Source organism: Myotis yumanensis, unplaced genomic scaffold (assembly GCF_028538775.1).
Source record: "Myotis yumanensis isolate MYYU_CA2020_CCGP unplaced genomic scaffold, mMyoYum1.0.hap1 SCAF_17, whole genome shotgun sequence".
Lineage (NCBI taxonomy): Eukaryota > Metazoa > Chordata > Mammalia > Chiroptera > Vespertilionidae > Myotis > Myotis yumanensis.
This window is the reverse complement of record NW_027223768.1, coordinates 11,932,783-11,950,263: the sequence shown is the minus strand read 5'-3', so window position 1 is coordinate 11,950,263 and position 17,481 is coordinate 11,932,783. Positions and strand designations below refer to the sequence as shown.

At 47.0% G+C, this 17,481-nt stretch overlaps 2 protein-coding genes and 1 non-coding gene across 3 annotated transcripts; 2 read left to right on the top strand and 1 right to left on the bottom strand.

Moving 5' to 3' along the window:
- Positions 1–334: 334 nt before the first annotated feature.
- On the bottom strand, positions 335–604 carry LOC138996032 (small proline-rich protein 2E). The gene is made up of 2 exons (XM_070396933.1): positions 557–604; positions 335–505 (listed from the first exon to the last, which is right to left on the bottom strand). The coding sequence occupies exons 1-2, from the start codon at positions 602–604 to the stop codon at positions 335–337; spliced, it is 219 nt and encodes a 72-aa protein (XP_070253034.1).
- Positions 605–6,924: 6,320 nt separating this feature from the next.
- LOC138996516 (U2 spliceosomal RNA) lies at positions 6,925–7,115 on the top strand. The gene has a single exon (XR_011468803.1). It is a non-coding gene; the product is annotated as a U2 spliceosomal RNA (small nuclear RNA).
- A 9,619-nt stretch (positions 7,116–16,734) lies between these two features.
- Positions 16,735–17,058, top strand: LELP1 (late cornified envelope like proline rich 1). Its single transcript, XM_070397674.1, has one exon. The coding sequence runs from the start codon at positions 16,735–16,737 to the stop codon at positions 17,056–17,058; it is 324 nt and encodes a 107-aa protein (XP_070253775.1).
- Positions 17,059–17,481: the final 423 nt, after the last annotated feature.

Here is a 17,481-nt window from a genome sequence, read left to right as displayed (position 1 = left end):
ATCACAGACACAGAAGCCATCAAGGGAACCCTCTGCCCCCGCCCCCCACACCCCCCGACTCCGGGAAGACAGCTGCTGCTCTTCCTTCTGAAGCTGGGGGATCGAACGCTGGTGCAGTAGAGAACTGCCCTTTCTCAGCTTTCTTTCCTTCCAGAATAGACTCAGGAAGGAAATCATTCGCTGTCAGGAATCGTCACAAGCATATCAGGCTGAAGGGTGGAGGAGCTTCTTCTGCATCCGTGATGGGCTCTGAAGAGAAGATGACGGAGGGGCTGGGGAGCGAGGTGAGCCAGTTGTTCTTATTCTTCCCTGTCCCTGATGAATGCTGAAGCTGTTACTTGCTCTTGGGTGGGCACTTCTGCTGGCATGGTGGAGGAGGCTGCACAGGTGGGCATTGCTGCTGGCACAGCTGAGGTGGGCATGGCTCAGGGCACTTTGGAGGTGGGCATGGCTCAGGGCACTTTGGTGGTGGGCATGGCTCAGGGCACTTTGGGGGTGGGCATGGCTCAGGGCACTTTGGGGGTGGGCATGGCTCTGGGCACTTAGGTGGGCACACGGGAGGTGGCTGGCAGGGCTGCTTGCACTGCTGCTGCTGGTAAGACATCTTTCTGGAGTCTTAAAACCTGAACAAAAGTACATGACAGTGAGCATAAGAAGGCATTCCTAGAGAGAGAGAACCCAACACTTAGATAACACCATGAGATTTATCTCTCCAATCTCCAAGAATGTGCCTTTATCTCTTAAGTTCACATGGAGACTCTCTAGCTTTTCCCTTCGGCTTTATAAAATTGTTTCATCAGCCCTGAGAAAGACTTGTCTTTCCGCTTACCATTTTTCCAAAGAAAATATTGCTGAAAGAATAAAGTCATATGTTTTGTATGAAAATAACATCTTCATGAAAGCCCATCACAAGTTCTAATATCATGGGCAACCTCACGAGCAATTTCTCTCATCATTATCTCTTGTGAGGTCCCAATAGGCTGATGCAGGCACACAACAAAGGGCTGTTCGGGAACAAGGCAAAGAGCCTTTGAATTCACACCAGAATGGAAGGGACACCAAAATATACATATTAAACCAACAACAACAACAACAAATATCTTTGTCTTTCCTCTCCTCTCCATCAAAGCTTTCCTATTAATTTGTTTTTCGTACAGGAAATCAAACTACCTAAAAACAAGTGAAAACAGTATATCAATGCACCCCAATTCTAAGGTTTCATCAAATAAGTAGCATCAAACCCATGATCACGATTTTGGACATGCCAAACATTCAGTCTTTAGGTAAATTCAACAGCTGAAAGCACCAGAAAAACAGTTGAACTCTAGAGAGAGACTCACCGTGTTCTCAGCGTAGATCAGAACTCGCGGCTGGGAGGATGGCAGTGGCACGGCAGGCAGCCTCTTTATAGCGCCTGTGCTCGCTCCACCCAGGGGGAAGTGGAGCCCTAAACTGACCTGGTCCAAAAATTTCCCACCCAAAATGCAAATCCATCCATGCAGGCTTGACAGGGACGCTGACAACAGAACGCATCATCTCCAGGCTCTTCTCACTGGGCTCCGTGCTCATGACTCACAGAGCCGCTGGCTTAGCTCTCAGCCAGTGACTTAGGGCTGTGGGAGAACTTGGGGGATTCTCTAACTGGTGCTCAAAGGCTCTCTTTCTTGATTGGGGGAGATGACCCTTCCCCATATTTCACCTTCCTTGAGTCATAAAACCTTCTGCCCTGTTCCACTTCAGCTGGTTGTCATTTTGTTGTACATGCTGGGTTGGAAAAAGCCTTTCTCTTTACCCAAAATGTCCTTAAATGCATTTGTCTTTGATCCTATGGCCTGCTGATCTAAGTCCTCTTTTCTTCTTCTAAAACGGGCTGAGGTAAGGCTGCAGATCATTTCGGTAGATTCCCCGTAATGACACTAGGAACATTCAGTAAAATGTGACCTCCATGGTCCTAGTTGCACTGTTTTGGTTCTGCAAATAGAGGACACAGAACTAATTCCTTTGTTCTTGATAAATCTGTACCACCTTGGCCACAAGGAATCTCCCGGGACCACACTTTAGCTATTGCAATTCCAATACTCTGGCAGATTTCAGAGTGGGAATCAGTCTCTCAGCACTTTTCCTCCTAGCTTCCCTCACGGTTGTACATTTGAGCTCTTTTATTTTTTTTTTAAAGGAACTCTTAATCACCATTTAATAAAATGCAGAGAAGCGAACAAAAATCACAAACATTCATTAAAGTCTATTTGCTGAACCACACCCATGTGGTTCCCTCAGATGTTGCCTACAGTAGAGAACAAGATGCAGTCCTTCCTTGTTCGCAGGTTAATGGGCATCACAGACCGACACACCAGCTATCGGGGTGCACTGTTCTGGTGCCCACCCAGGGTGGGTAGTTGAATCTCCTGAGAAATGTGCCCTCAGCTTTTCCCCGTCCATAAGGAAGTGCATGAGGTACCAGCCAAGGTCTTTTCAGGGTCACACGCTCTCTGTCCTGAGGTCTTCTGTGCCTCAAATGAGAGGTGACCACACAAAGAGGCACTAAAGTTATTTATAAAAAGCTTTTTGAAAATGTTGCATCTGCCAACGGGGGAAATTTTTCAGTCCCCAATTCCTAACAGCGTCTCCAAAAGCAGGAATACTGCTTGTGTTATGAGATGGCCTCAGATGGGAAGAGAATAACTCAAACGTTGGCTGTATGTCTACTAGTATGTTAATTCTGAATTAAATACATAATTTGAATATTTCATCTGCCATTTCATGGACATAATTTCCTATGATCAATAAAATCAGAAATTCGAAGAGTTGGTATATAAAATGATTTTAAGTGTAAAAATATTAAGAATGTTATATGATACATGTGATGTGTAAGTATACTGGGCCTTATGGGAGTAATTAGAGTTTGGGAAACAATGTCCTAGTATGTTCTCCAATCTTGGATACAGGCTTGATTTCAGCTTTTTCAGAGTAAGCTCTCAAAAGTTCTCCCACAGTTTCTCTATTGGATCTTGGACCTGAACTATCCTCTTTTCCTTGCTGCCCCATCAGGTACTGAAACATTTAGTTTTGAACTATGACTGATGAGAAGGCCCAATCTGAGATAGGAATCAAGTTACAGCACTGACCTGATGTTACTGTGTAATGTGGGAACACACTTGTTATGGGATCAGCATCTCCCCAACCCACCTGACCCAACAACAGCCCTAGCCGCTGGTACTGCAAGAAATTCTTGCAATTTTCATATCAGAAAATAAAGCCTTTTTTATTTCATAAATAAATTATCAGTTTTTAAATTGCAAGAAGCAAATATAAATAAAAATACCATTTAACACTCACTCCATCACATGTAATGATTGAGAGGAGGTTTAAGGAAGGGAGTTAGGTCTGAACACTTAAAGTCTGAAATCGAGGTGAAACTATGAACTTAAGCTGATCATATGTATTTGCTTTCTCTTACTCTACACACAGGTTTTAGGTCTTTAAAGACAGTCATTTTTAAAATATGTTTTCTGTTTGTCTGTCCTCCTTAAGGCCTCCAGACCCCTCAACCTGCCGCATTATCTTCTCTTATCTGTCCAGTTGGTGTCTATCAGTCACTGAAGACCTGATGGCGGTGCAATTTGTGATTACTCCTTCCATATCTTTACGAAATCTACCTGCAGTCAGTAGGGCAGACTCACTCTTGTGTATTAACATTTTAAAGCAATGTTGCTGCAGCTTCCAAGTCTTGGTCAATAATCAGGAAGCTTTCCAAGAACTTGGTTTCATCATTGCCAAAGGAGGAAGAAGAGAAAGAAGAGGGACAGAAAGAGGAAGAGGAGGCATAGAAAGTCAAGGATCACTGAATCAACTCAGCAGCACACCCCCTCAGTTCATAGGCCAGGTTCCCAGAACTTCTTGTCAGTCAGGAAGGGCTTTGTGCCAAGATTACCATTAACCGTGACCATACACGCACAGAGCCATCATTTCAGCACCTTGAGGCCAGGTGTCTATGTTGTCATCACCGAATGGTTCCTAGATGGAACCACACTTATGTGGTTCCCTCAGATGTTTATTGTAATATTTGCTTTATTGTGGTCTGGAACCAAACCCACAATATATCTGAGGTTTGTCTATATTCCCTAACTAGTATCAGAATAGTTAAGGGAGTGATTTCAAGAGCTAATAAAAAATATGAACTAATCCAGTATAGTATGTACTAGTGAGATTGAGGATGTCAGGCAAGAAATTGAATGAATCAAGACACTTCTCCTCATAAGAGTCTTCCTGAGATAAGAAATGTACATGGGCTATTGGGTCCTGCCACAAAAAAATCATAAAAGAAAATAAAGCAACCTGGGTAAAAATTGTGAAAAATTCTAGGGAGAAAAAGCTCCTTGGATTTCCTAGCCCAGTGATGGTGAACCTTTTGAGCTCGGTGTGTCAGCATTTTGAAAAACCCTAACTTAACTCTGGTGCCGTGTCACATATAGAAATGTTTTGATATTTGCAACCATAGTAAAACAAAGACTTATATTTTTGATATTTATTTTATATATTTAAATGCCACTTAACAAAGAAAAATCAACCAAAAAAATGAGTTCACGTGTCACCTCTGACGCGCGTGTCATAGGTTCTCCATCACTGTCCTAGGGGGAAGTAGATGACTGTTGCCTGGGCAGAGAGGGCTGACAGACTTCCAAGAGGATAAATTAGAGAAAAATTTAATGACATATAAAAATTCCTTAAAATAGCTAGCTTATCAAAACTGACTCAAGGTCTTGCAGAGCTAAATTTTACCATAAGATCTAATAATAACACCCCTGGAAATTTACCCATCTGGTTTCAAAATACATCCACACAAAAACCTGCATGCAAATCTGTATAGCAGTTTTGTTCACAAGATGTCCTTCAGTGGATGACTGGATAAACTGTAGACTTAATCATGGACAAGCAATAAGGACCAACCCATCCCTCTTTCAGTGCCCAGTTGAAATGTACATTCCCCGCCTTTCATTTCTACTCCTCAGACTTAAGATGGCCCTATTTGAACTTACTTGATCTAGTGAGATCATCAAAAATCTTTCCTAGAATGTAATTTTCCAAAGAGAGAAGCATGAAGCAAAGAAAGAGCACCTATCTACCCAGGCTCTCCAGGTAAGGTCAAGGCAAGGCAGAAACACTGAATCATCCAAGCTGCTAACTCAGGGGGGCAGATACGTAACACCTGCCAGGAAACAGGCAGTTTTATGTGAAATCAGCAATAGTCATGACTTCCAGGAATACAGCTGCCACCCTCAAAAGCTTAAGAACAAGGTATCTGCAAATTGTGTCATCACCACTGAGTCCATGGTAGTTGGGACACAGACGCGAGCACGCCAAGGGACTTCCCCTAACACAAAATGACTCCTTGTATCCTCATAACACACCCAAAACACGATTTCTTAAAGGAAGACTTGACTTCCATAACCCAGGATATGTGAATCGCTTGCCTGAATCTGATGTCACAGTAACAGGGACATCGGTTTCTGAGGACACACCTCCTAGAAGGTAGCTGCTGTCCATGACAATGAAGACACTAATGTTTCTTTAGGTTTGGTGCCCCAGACCCCTCAAAGCAAAAAGCCTGATGCATTCTTGGTCTCTTGGGAATCTATGGGTTCTCCTTAAACAATGAGTCAGCCACAGGAGCAGCTACTATCGAGTGACGAGCCCTCAGATGGCTGCTTCAGCCACCCAGGCAGTCTTGACCCCTGAGACTTACTCTTCATCAGCACCTCCTCCTTGGTTAACAGGGAGTCTTTGTGACCAGATGATGGGGGAGGGAGATCCCATGCTTGATTTAGTAAATGGGTGAGAGCCAAAAATGAACGTCTCCATCCCAACAGCCCTACCCTGGGTTTGGCCTAAAATTCAGAGATGAGGGGAAACTCTCCTAGCAGAGAGGAAGAAACAAAGAGCAAGGAAATCTAGACATAGATAATTGTAAATAAATGCAATATCCTATATAATAAAGAGATAATATGCAAATTAACCCTCATGCCAGCACGCCATCACAAGATGGCTGCGCCCACAGCAGAAGCAGGGTTCCCGTAACACAAGATGGCTGTGCCCACAGTGGAGGTGGGGTTCCTGTAACAAGCCATCAGCAGGGACCTGATGCTGTGCTCCCCAACCCAGCAGGGCTTGACGGGGGACCTCAGGCCGTGCCCCCTGCCCAGGAGAGCTTGACGGGGGACCTCAAAGCATGCCCCCCTCCCCGGCCCAGGCCAGGGGACCTCAGGCCATACCCCCCGCCACAGCACCAGGCCGGGGGACCTGAGGGTACGCTTGGGGACCTGAGGCTGTGCCCCCCACTCAGCGGGGCTTGATGTGGGCCCTGAGGCTGCACCTCCACACCCGGCAGGGCTTGATGGGGGACCTGAAGCTGTGCCCCCCGCCTGGCACCGGGCCAGGGGAGCTGAGGCTGCGCCCCCTGCCTGGTGGGGCTTGACGGGGGTGGGGCTGGCCGGGTCTGGGTCTCGTGCAATTTCTAGGTGTGCGCGGGGGGGTGGGGACTTGACTCTGGGTCCTGCAGCGCACCCCAGACTCTGATGGGAGGAAGATTTTCATATACATTTTACTAATTTTCTTTCATCTCTGACATTTCTATTATAGAGAAAGGACAAATAGCAATATTAAAATATTTCCTCTAATTAATTCCCTTTTAATGTGCACAGATTTCATGCACCAGGCCACTAGTGTTAATAATAATGATATGTGAGATTTAAAATTTATGTATATGACAACAGTAACACAAGAGCCTGGGATTAAGTTAGTGAAATTAAGGCACTTTATGCTTCCTAGGGATTTCTGATGAAGAATTTAAGTACTATTGTTTATCAGATTACAGGAAGTCAAGTATGTTTAGTGTGATATCTACAGTGTCCTCTAAAAAAAACACACATCACTTCTCAGCTTTTTGGCTAAGATCAATTATAGCACCTGTCCTTATCAGTTTAATATCTGATACTTCCTCTATCTGAGGACCTTATAGTAAACGTAATTTTGCAATAGGGAGATGGAATAGGAGCTTGCTCCGTCCACTCCACGCATCGACCCAGTATTGCAGTACCACCAGGAATGGTGCAAAACAAACAAACAACAACAACAAAAAAGAAACAAATAAATATGTATCCCTAAAAAACTAATGGGGAGGGATGAAAAATAAAAACATTTATTTATCAATCTAAAAAGGGGCAAGACAGGGTGGGAATGGCTGGGGGGTGAATTGGGGGGAAAAAGGAGACATATGTAAAACTTTAGACAATAAAACGGGGCAAGAGAAGAGACATAAAGAAATAGTAAAGCAATGGGGGAGAAGCTCCAGTTCCCTGAGGATGTAGAAAGCCAGAGAGCTGCACTCTCACCTTAAAAAGAGTAAAAGTCACATAAATTACAAAAGCATAACTTTTCTCAAGCCCATAAAAGCAGCAGTTTCAAAATAATCAAAGGCTTAAAACAATCAAGAGGCAGAATGTGAGCACTGGCTCCCCTATGTGAAACTTCAGGAGAAAGAGATGTCAGGAGCCATATATCAAACAAGAAAAACTCAGCTAAGATGTCCAATAAATTTCCAACAACTAAGTATCAGCCAGCATGACAGTGTGGGAGCCCAGAGGTCACAGAAACAGGGGACTTTGCACCTACTTGAAGGTCATTCTCCATGCTTCTCCACTTGGTACTTGTGAGAAATGCTGGGAATAGGGAGGTAGACCCGGGGATGCCTCCCTCATTGGTGCTGACACAGGGGAAGGGAACAACCATCACTGTAAGAAAGGCACAGAGCCCCACCAATAGCCTCTCTTCTTTGGGAAAAGCAAGTCTTAAGCTTCTGGTGAGGGGCAGCAGATTCTATTGCCCCCCCAGTGCACAGAGAAAGACCACTGTGGCTGGGGAAAGAATGGAAGAAAAAAGCCTTCTACTCCTAAGAAAGATTGAGGAAGAGGGCTTGGGTCCTAAATTCCTGTGCCAATATTATTAGAAACCAATTCCAGCATGACAGCAGGCTGCATCTGGGAATGGCTGAAGGCATTTCCCCAAACCAAATAGAATACATTAAATTGATTGCTTGGCTGCCAGACAGCTAAAGGGCATCTTAATCTACATGTTATTGCCACCTACTGGTCGAACACCTGAACAGCCGTAGGCTAATTCCCCCATTCTGACAATGGACTCTGTATGAAACCCTGACCCTTTGAAGTGCAATTTCCACCTTGCCTCAGGACAAATTGTGTTAATAAAAAGCATGGGGTCCTGAGATGAGGAGAACCTTAGATCTTAGTTTCCTTTAAGCTAAGCTCCTCTGACCCCCAAATGCCTTTCAAAATTATGCTTCGTCTCTGGACTCCTATTTAATCTACGCACAGTCTTCTCCAGATGGCTGAACCCTTTTAGATGCTGGAACAAGAACCCTGGCATTAGCGTTCTCATATACTAGGAGAGGGCAGAAACTCTGTCTCGCAAAAGACCTACCAACAATACAAGAAAGAGTTTGGCTGCTACAGGAAGGAGGCACAAGACCCCTGAAGATTGCTACCTTGTTTTCCTAGGTGCTGACAGTCCCACGCTGTGTGTGTTTTCACGTGGCTCCATTAATGGCCTTGAACAGGACAGCATCATCCCTCCATTTTCTAGGCCAAGAGGGTCACAGGCTGAACTTGAAACTAATAAAAAAAAAAAATGTATGTCCATTGTAATTGAAAAATTTAAAAATGATTTAAATTTTTTTAAATGTCACAGGCTGGGGGCTTCCGTAAACTCTACATTTGCATATCCACACACTGACCTTTTCTGTGATCCTCATGCCCAGGAGTGACTTGTGATCTACCAGAAACCCAAATTCATCTTCTCTCATTTTCTTCAAATCCAATTCAGTGTCTGGGCTACATCCATTTAGAAGCTTTGCAGCTCATGCTCCCAAAATATCATGGGCTACTTCCTCCTACAAAAGTTAATCTAATCGATCCCCTATCAGGCCATCTGTTTTGAAATGGCATTTACTATGATTTTGTTAGTACACTCACGAAATGAAGCTCCAAAGCCATTAACTCTACCATTCAACTCCTGGATCCATATTCAAAGAAACCAACTTAAAACAATGCGGCAAATACAATCAAAGGTATAAAGGAATGATAAAAGTTAAAAGGTTCCAAGGTACAAATATGATTATGATAACTGATACACATCGTAGATCATCAAGAAATGAAGTTTTTAGAAAAATAATGTTACAGAAGAGGATATTCATACACTCTCACAGAGCAACTCACCAAATGACTAATTGTAGAAAGAAAAAGCTATTTCTTACAATAAACAGACCTGGTAGGCCCCTCCACTGAGCTAGACAAATAACCTGTCCTCTGCAAATAAGACAGCATCACCAGGGAGCAAGACGGTGGTCAAGACATTCAATGGATATAAGAAGTCATCTGGAAGAATTCAGTGTAGAATTACGACTCCACTAGTAGTACAGAGCCTGGCTACAAAGTATAGAAATGTCCTGTTTTCTGTAATCAAGGCGGTTACAATACAAAGCTGAAGAGAGGGGGTACTTTTCTACTCATCCCTCAGGTTTTATGTCACATAACTTTCTCCAGGTAAATGCTCTTCCTTTGCATTCCCTTAAAACTATCCCCACACCTCATGAGATGGACCACAAAGATGATCATTGGTGCACACATCCCACACTGTCCTCAAATTTAAATCTGGGCTGCTCTCCTCCTCACTTGTCCCCCTGCCCGACCTTCCTCTTCTTTTTCTTCCTTGTGGGGTACATCCTCGAAGGGTATCTCTCTGGCACCACCCCACTCCACGATTGGCTGCTGGTGGGAGGCCGTTCCTTTACCCTCATTGGTTGTTGCAGCGGAGGCACATTCAAGGATCTAGGGTCATTATTAGGGTTGTCAAGGGTCTGGGTGAAGGGTCAAGTGTTAAGGGGTATGGTCAGAGGTCAGGGGCCATAGGTCAAAGGTAATGGGTGAAAGGTCAAGTGTCACAGGTCCAAGGTCACAGGCCATAGGTCAAATGGTCACAGGACAAGGGTCAAAAGTCAAAGGTCAGGACACAGTCAGGGGTCAAAGGGTGAAGGTCGAGGGTCGGTGGTCAAGGGTGATAGATCAGGGTTAAAGGTCACGGGTCTAAGGTCATGGAAAAGGGATCAAGGGTCAAAGATCCATGACCCTGAGGCACCTTGGGTGGGTGAAAATGGGGACCACACATCAGCTGCAGAGACCGTCCTGATTCCCAATCCAGCTCTGCTCCACCCCAGCCGAGGGAAGCGCCGAGGCCTGGTTCTGACCTGTGGATGGGAATGATGTGCTGGGCTGGGTGGCAGGGTGACTTTACTTCCTGCAGTAACAAGAACTGGCCAGCAGAGGGCGACAGCCTCTGCCGCCTCCCAAGGCAGGCAGCTGGGCGGAAACCACACCTGGTTCCCCTTCGGAAGGGGCAAGGGGGAGGCTGAAGGATGGCTTTGGGGCCAGGTGGGCACCCAGCTGCCCTGGGAGGCCTGTTCTCCCCACCACCCTGCAGACGGGTCCCCTCTGGTGGCCGCACTGCACAGGCTGAGCCCTCCAGGAGCTGGACTCAGCTCAGACCTGGTGCTCTGGGCATTTCCTCCTGGGAAAGAGGAGGCCGGGTGTGGAGGCGCAGTGCCCACCTGGTGTCTGCACCCCTCTGCCTAAGGGGGTCCACCCCCCAGCCCCTCCCAGACTGGTTTGAGGACCTGGGGCTGCAGGCAGGACCTGGGGAACTGGTGACCAGCCGGGCTCCGGCTCAGCGGGTCCCTGGAGCTGCAGGGGAGCGCGGGGGGTGCCTGTGCTGAATGGGGATCCAGAGGATGAGAGATGCTGCCACGGGGCTGGGGGGGCATCGGGGACTTGGACCAGGAGACCCCAGGCAGAGCCACGTCTCAGAGCGAATGCAGGCAGTCTGCTGGTTTGCAGACCCCGAATCAATTTCATTTCGAGGTAAAACAAAATCGGCCAGGAGAGGCAGCTGGGAGGGACCTTGGGACAAAGAGAGCAGCTGACCAGACCCCTGTCTGCTGGAGGTGAAGGAGGGGGTGAGGGGAAGGGTGAAGCCCTACAGAGCAAATGGCCGCTTACCCAGAGGTCACAGGTCAAGGAGACAGAGGGTCTGGGCGGCGGAGGGTTCCATTTCCAGCTCCGTCCTTTTACTGCTGTGCACCCTCCAAGGAAGAAGTCACTCGCCCTCTCTGTGCCACAGTAGGTTCTCCTGTACGATGAGCACGTGAACGAGGGGGCGTGGCCACGTGATTGGCCAGAAGTGGGCACGTGAACAGGGGGCGTGGCCACGTAGACAGCGGGAAGTGCAGCCTCAGGAAATAGACCTCTCCTTTTGGGGCTTTTATTTTTTTTATTTTTTATTTTTATTGATTTCAAAGAGGAAGGAAGAGGCAGAGAGAGAGAGAGAGAGAGATAGAAACATCAATGATGAGAGAGAACCATTGATCGGCTGCCTCCTGCAAGCCCCCCACTGGGGATCGAGCCTGCAACCTGGTCATGTGCCCTTGACCAGAATCAAACCTAGGACCCTTTAGTCCGCAGGCCGAGGCTCTATCCATTGAGCCAAACTGGCTAGGGCTCCTTTTGGGGCTTTTCCGGGTTCTGGGAACACCTGAGCCCTGCCTTCAACTCAGCCCAGCTCACAGGTGGCTTCCCCAGCTGCCTCCGGGTTGCCATGGTGTCAAAGGAGGAGGAGGAGGAGGAGGGGCAGATTTCTGAGAAGCAATCACAAAACACACACCAGCTGGCCCCTCCTTGCTCACTCCCTCTCTCCAATGTCAAAGCATCCATTTGTGCAGCTGGCCCGGGGCCTCTTCCTAGCCGGGAGCAAAGGAGGTCAAGGAGGCAGAGGGTCCAGAGAGCAGGTTTTGGGACCCCAACCTCACCCAGCAGATTTCCTGGACCCAGACTCCATCGCCCTCCCACAGTTCCCAGACCAGGCCTTCCTGCCTCCTGCCTCCCTGCCTTCACGCATGCAGTTCCCTCCATCTGGAATGCCCTTCCTCAGCCTTCAGGTCCCAGCCGGCTTTAACTCCCCTGGAGAATCTTCCCTGAGTTTCTTGGGGCTCCCCCTGCATCCTGCACCCACCGCGGTCACAGCCATTTTGTTGATGATGCTCTCACGGGGCGGTGAGGTCTTGGGGATGCTAGCTTTGCCTTTGTACCCCAGCGCCTGGCACAGACAGGTGCTCAGTAAAGCCAGGAGGGAGAGAGGAGGGGGGAAGGGAAGGGAGCAAAAAAACACATCTAGTAAGATTGGAGAGGATCTGGACCTTGAGCACCTGGCACAGGCCTGGGCACGAAGCAAAGCCCACTCCCTTCCTGCCGCCTCCACTTGAGCCTGGGCTCCAGCACCTTCTGCCTCACCCCATTTGGAGCTGGCTCAGGGTCCTCTCTACACCCACAGGCCTGTGTCTGTTGCCTATTTGGATGCAAGGTAATGACACCAGGGTGCAGACGTGCACTTGACTTCACAAGGACTAGTGTGTTTGGGAGAAAGGCCTCCATTCTTGGAAATCTGGGAATGTGCAAACTTGCAAGGGCCTGAGGACTGACCTTGAGCAGGGCACTTCAAAGTGTTTTCACACTGAATACTTTCTGCACACAAAGCCTTACCTGATGGTCATTATGTAAAACAGATGGAACTATGCTGCTTGAGGCAAAGTGGTGCATGTTGAAGGGCCTGGGAGATGGGACCAGAGTCCCCTTTCCCCTGTAGCTCTGGGTTCTGGGGAGATGGGGGTTGGTGTTGGTCCTGGTGGTGGGATGGGGCAGCCAGGGGAGTGGGAGAGCCCTGGGGACAGTTCAGTGACTGACAATTACTAACTGGTACAGAAGGGCTTCCGTATTTTCAGAACTGCGTGTTCATGCCTGTGTGGCAGGGCCAACGAACTCATCTTTCACAGCAAGAAGTCAGTCTGTACACACAAAAAAGAAAATATGTCCTTGGAAAAAATCATAATGCCTTCAACCTTTAATGTTCTCACAGTTTCTTTTTCTTTTTTTAATCTTGAAGGAATATGTTAGAGGAAGTGTCTCTTATCTATAGGGAATATTTATATGAATTCAGCAATTCCATCAACTTCTCTTTCTTTTGTGAAATTCAAGTGAAATTAAATTGTATCTTAAAAAAATGAAGAAAAAAAAAGAAAACAGACTTCTCTGGCTCTTCCTATTTTATGAAAAAATATAAAGACTTTGGAAAGCTCAACTGGTTGTAAGCGTTTCCCAAGGACCAGATGGGGCCCACAGGAGAGGCAGAGCTGGCCCTCTGGGCTATGTCAAGTCCCATCCTAGAGGGCCACCTGGCGGTGAGGTAATCAGCAGTGAGAGCTGGGAGATCTGCCAAATGCCTAGGAGCTGCAGGAGCTCTGGGCAGCCAGCCAAGGAGATGTTTGCTGATATTGAGGAACTGTGATCAAAACCTCAGCCAGGGGACGGGGGTCCCCTCAAGAACACCTTCAAGTTTCCCTTCTTCTGGATATCAGGAGATCAGAACGACATCAGTTAGGTAAGAACCTTCCTGCCCCTTCTATCTCCTCCCTCTGCAGCTCCCATCCTGGAACCGAAGGCACCTGGGTGAGTGAAGAAAGAGGAAGAGAAACACCGGGTAGAGAGGATGCTCTTTCTGTCCCCGGTGGGAAAGAGAAGGAAATCCAGTGTTCATGGAAACAGGCCTTCCGATTACTGGAATAAGATGGTTTGTATAAACAGAAGGAACCAGAGAACTTGTTATTGTCCAAGCTTTACCCTAGAAGTCGATGGCATCTGCCACAGACCTCATCCCAGGGGGAAGGGAAGAGCCAGCTCCACAGAGACAGTGTTAAGAGGCATCCAGGGAAGGAATAGAGTTGTGTTCTCACTTCATCCTGTGAGTCTTGCCTACTCAACAAGAATGACGGCCAAGATGAACTTCCTGCAGCCGAGTTCCAGGCTCCATGTATCTGAGCCCCACTTGGCTTTCCCACATTCATCTCCTACTTCACCCCAGACACACCCCTAATCCAACCACAAAGACCCACTGGCCAAGCCTTTGGAAGGCACGGAAGGAATTTTCTCAGAGGCAAACCTTTCTACTCTAAGGATCTGGAGTTAACTCAGTAGGTCTGGACTGGTCAGGAGCATCAAACTCAACTCCTTTAGGTAGTGTTTATTTCCCATGTATATCAAGGGATGTCTACTCCCTGATTGGGAAAAAAATCACAGAGCCCAATAAACAGTGCATTATAGCCAGAGACATTGAGAAAAAGAGCTAAGCCCAGCCTGGCCAGTGTGGCTTCATTGATTGAGCATCAACTCATAAACCAAGAGGTCACCAATTCAATTCCCAGTCTGGGCACATGCCAGGTTGCGAGCTCCGTCTCCAGTAGGGGGTGTGCAGGAGGCAACTAATCGATGATTCTCATCATTGATGTTTTTAATCTCTCTCCCCCCCCTCTCTAAAATCAATAAAAACATATTTAAAAAATTTGTGTTTTAAAGAGCTAATCCCATGCTAGGTGGCTCAGTTGGTTGAAGTGTCATCAGTTGGTTGGAGCACCAAAGGTTGTGGGTACAATCCTGGTTGGGGGGGGGGGGGGTGTCCAGGAGGCAACTCATCAATGTTTTCTCTCACATCAATGCTTCTCTCTCTCTCTCTCTCAAAAAAAAAAAAAATCAATTTTATAAAACATATCCTTGGGTGAGAATTTGAGAGAGAGAGAGAGAATAATCCTTGGACTTGAGCCAGGCATATAGGGTAGCAAAAAGAGGCTTCAGAATCTCATATTTAAAAAAAAAAAATAGAGAGGAAAGGGAAGTCGAAATGGCTGTGGTCAAGCCAGGGAGGCTGTCCTAGAAAGGGGGAGAAGGGGCAAGTACAAAGGAGTTAAAATTGGGGAGGCTGGGGGAGCAAAAAGACACCACGTGTAAACGGAGCTTTTCTGTTGCCAGCAACAATGAGCCTCCCTGTCCTTAGAGTTCAGTGGTCTCCACCATACCCTGATTTCACCGGCACAAATTTTGAAGAACCCAGGGAGAGGACAGGACAACAAAGGGAGTAATTAATCACAGTCCGTCCTCCTGTTCAAGGGCTTGAGGTGAGCTGGAGGCTCAGTAGTCACACAACAATCACTACTTGATGATGCAGTGCTGAGGTCACAAGTGGGACTCCCCTCCCCCCTCCCGCGGCTTCATTGCTGAGCAGAGGAACCAGAGGGAAAAGCCACCTTCCCAAGCACAGCCATACCATCTACCTCACTCGACTACTTGTCAAGTTCAGTACCAACACAAAGGGGTGAGTTGCATGTACAACTGGAAATGCCCCCCTCGTTTTTTATCTCCTTTCCTGGGAGTGACCTACAGCATCCCAGGCAGTAAACAGGTTGAGATAGTGGCCATACCCAGGTGCAAGTTTCCTCTCACTTTCAGTAGCAAGTACAGGAAGATACATCATTTGAGAGAGAGATTCTTAACAATATTTGGAGTTCAATTTCATGATCTTTATCTCCAGAGAGCAATACTGATTTGAAGACTAAATTAGATAAAGTGGTACTTTTATATTGTTAAATCAAAGGGTGCCAATTAAATCCAACTTGAAAGTCTTTTCAGAAACTAAAATCCCCTGTTGTATCTAGAAGCCAACACGTCCGTGGAGGAAGACCCAGCTCAAGGCAAAACTTAAGAAAGGGAAAAGGAATCCCTCCTCACCATTGTGTTTTGTGGTCCTAACATTTATGTTTTCAGAGAAATTAGAATTCTCCAGTTCATCACATCCTCTCTTGATTTCCTCTCTTACCCGAATCACTGTAGGAGGGGTTCCTAGAGTGGTCCAGCCATGGTAGGGATGCAGCCATCTTCCCATGCCAGCACTTGAGTGAAAAAATCAATTCTCAAGGTTTGGAGGACTCACGCTGGACCCAGGATTGAAAGAAGTGTCCGGGGTCCAGAAGCCCACTAACTAATATACACACTCATCCCGCCTCCAGAGGGATGGGGAGTGGACTTACAGGAGCCTCTTAGCAGTCTGATCAAACTTACAGACTCTTTGGGATGTTTTTAAATTAATTGATCTTAAATTAATGTTTTAAAATGCGTGACATTACAGGAGATACTGAGTATATTGATAAATACATGGTTAAACACAGTTCTTAGGATTTGGGGGCAGGCGGTTCCCAGGACCCTATGTTAAGAACTCCTACTAGGGGCTGTGAAATGGGGACAAAAGTGAAATGAAAGCAAAGAATGGAGAGATCGAGAAATGTGGTCAATAATCCACCAAAACAACCAGAGGACAGCCCTTTAGTGAGAGTTTGGTCTAGAGCAGTGATGGCGAACCTATGACACACGTGTCAGAGGTGACATGTGAATTCATTTTTTTGGTTGATTTTTCTTTGGTAAATGGCATTTAAATATATAAAATAAATAACAAAAATATAAGTCTTTGTTTTACTATGGTTGCAAAGATCAAAAAATTTCTATAGGTGACAAGGCATCAGAGTTAAGTTAGGGTTTTTCACAATGCTGACACGCCGAGCTCAAAAGGTTCACCATCACTGGTCTAGAGCCTGAACACATCTGGGAAAGCTTTCTTAGGAACAGGATGGGCAGGAGGTATGGGAAGGCTGTACTGGTCCCCTCTCACTTTGCAGCGTGGTCCCCCACATACATTCTGTCACATATTTCTTTGCAGGGCCTGGAAAATCAAGAAAGAATGTCAAGTGATGATAAAAATAAGCCAAGCGATCCGAAGAATGAGCCCAAGAACTGTGACCCAAAATGTGAACCAAAGATTGAGAACAAATGCCAGCCCAGCTGTTTAAAGAAGCTGCTGCAACGGTGCGCTGAAAAGTGCCCACGGGAAAAGTGCCCACCACCGCCCAAGTGCCCCCCATGCCCCCCGCCGTGTCCCAAGCCATGCCCCCCGCCGTGTCCCAAGCCATGCCCATGCCCACCGCCATGCCCTCCCAAACCGTGTTCCAAGCCCTGTCCTCCTAAATGCCCGCCTTGCCCACCCCCGTGCCCTCCCCCGGAGTGAGGCACCATGGGCGTCACCCAGCCCCATACCGCCATCATCTCCACGTACTCACCACCTTGGGGCTGAGAACTGAAACCATGAACTGACAAGTAAACGTGTCCCTCTGCTGTGCAAGACTTGCTTCTCCTGGGGTGTTGTTTTTTTTTGTGGGGTATTTTTGGCAGTTTTCGATGTATCTGTTGTTTTCCAGCACTAAACCCCCAAGAAGCTATCCCTGAGGAGTGAGGCCAAGACCCCAGCCCTCTACGATCAACGACCTTTGAAGACAGTGTCTCCTCTGGCCTCACCTGCTACATAGAGAGAGATGGCATCTTCTGAGGGTGCACCCAGGGTACACCTCCCTGTAGGAGCATAGCCCGAGAGCCATAAAGATGGCTGTTCAAGTGGCTAACCCCAGGGACCAAGTGGGCATGAGGGAGGAAG

Bases quoted from the DNA above. Each gene is read 5' to 3' on its own strand.
- LOC138996032 (XM_070396933.1), bottom strand. From the start codon at position 604: ATGTCTTACCAGCAGCAGCAGTGCAAGCAGCCCTGCCAGCCACCTCCC. The intron at 506-556 runs GTGTGCCCACCT...AAGTGCCCTGAG, and splicing joins AGCCCTGCCAGCCACCTCCC to CCATGCCCACCCCCAAAGTG.
- LELP1 (XM_070397674.1), top strand. From the start codon at position 16,735: ATGTCAAGTGATGATAAAAATAAGCCAAGCGATCCGAAGAATGAGCCC.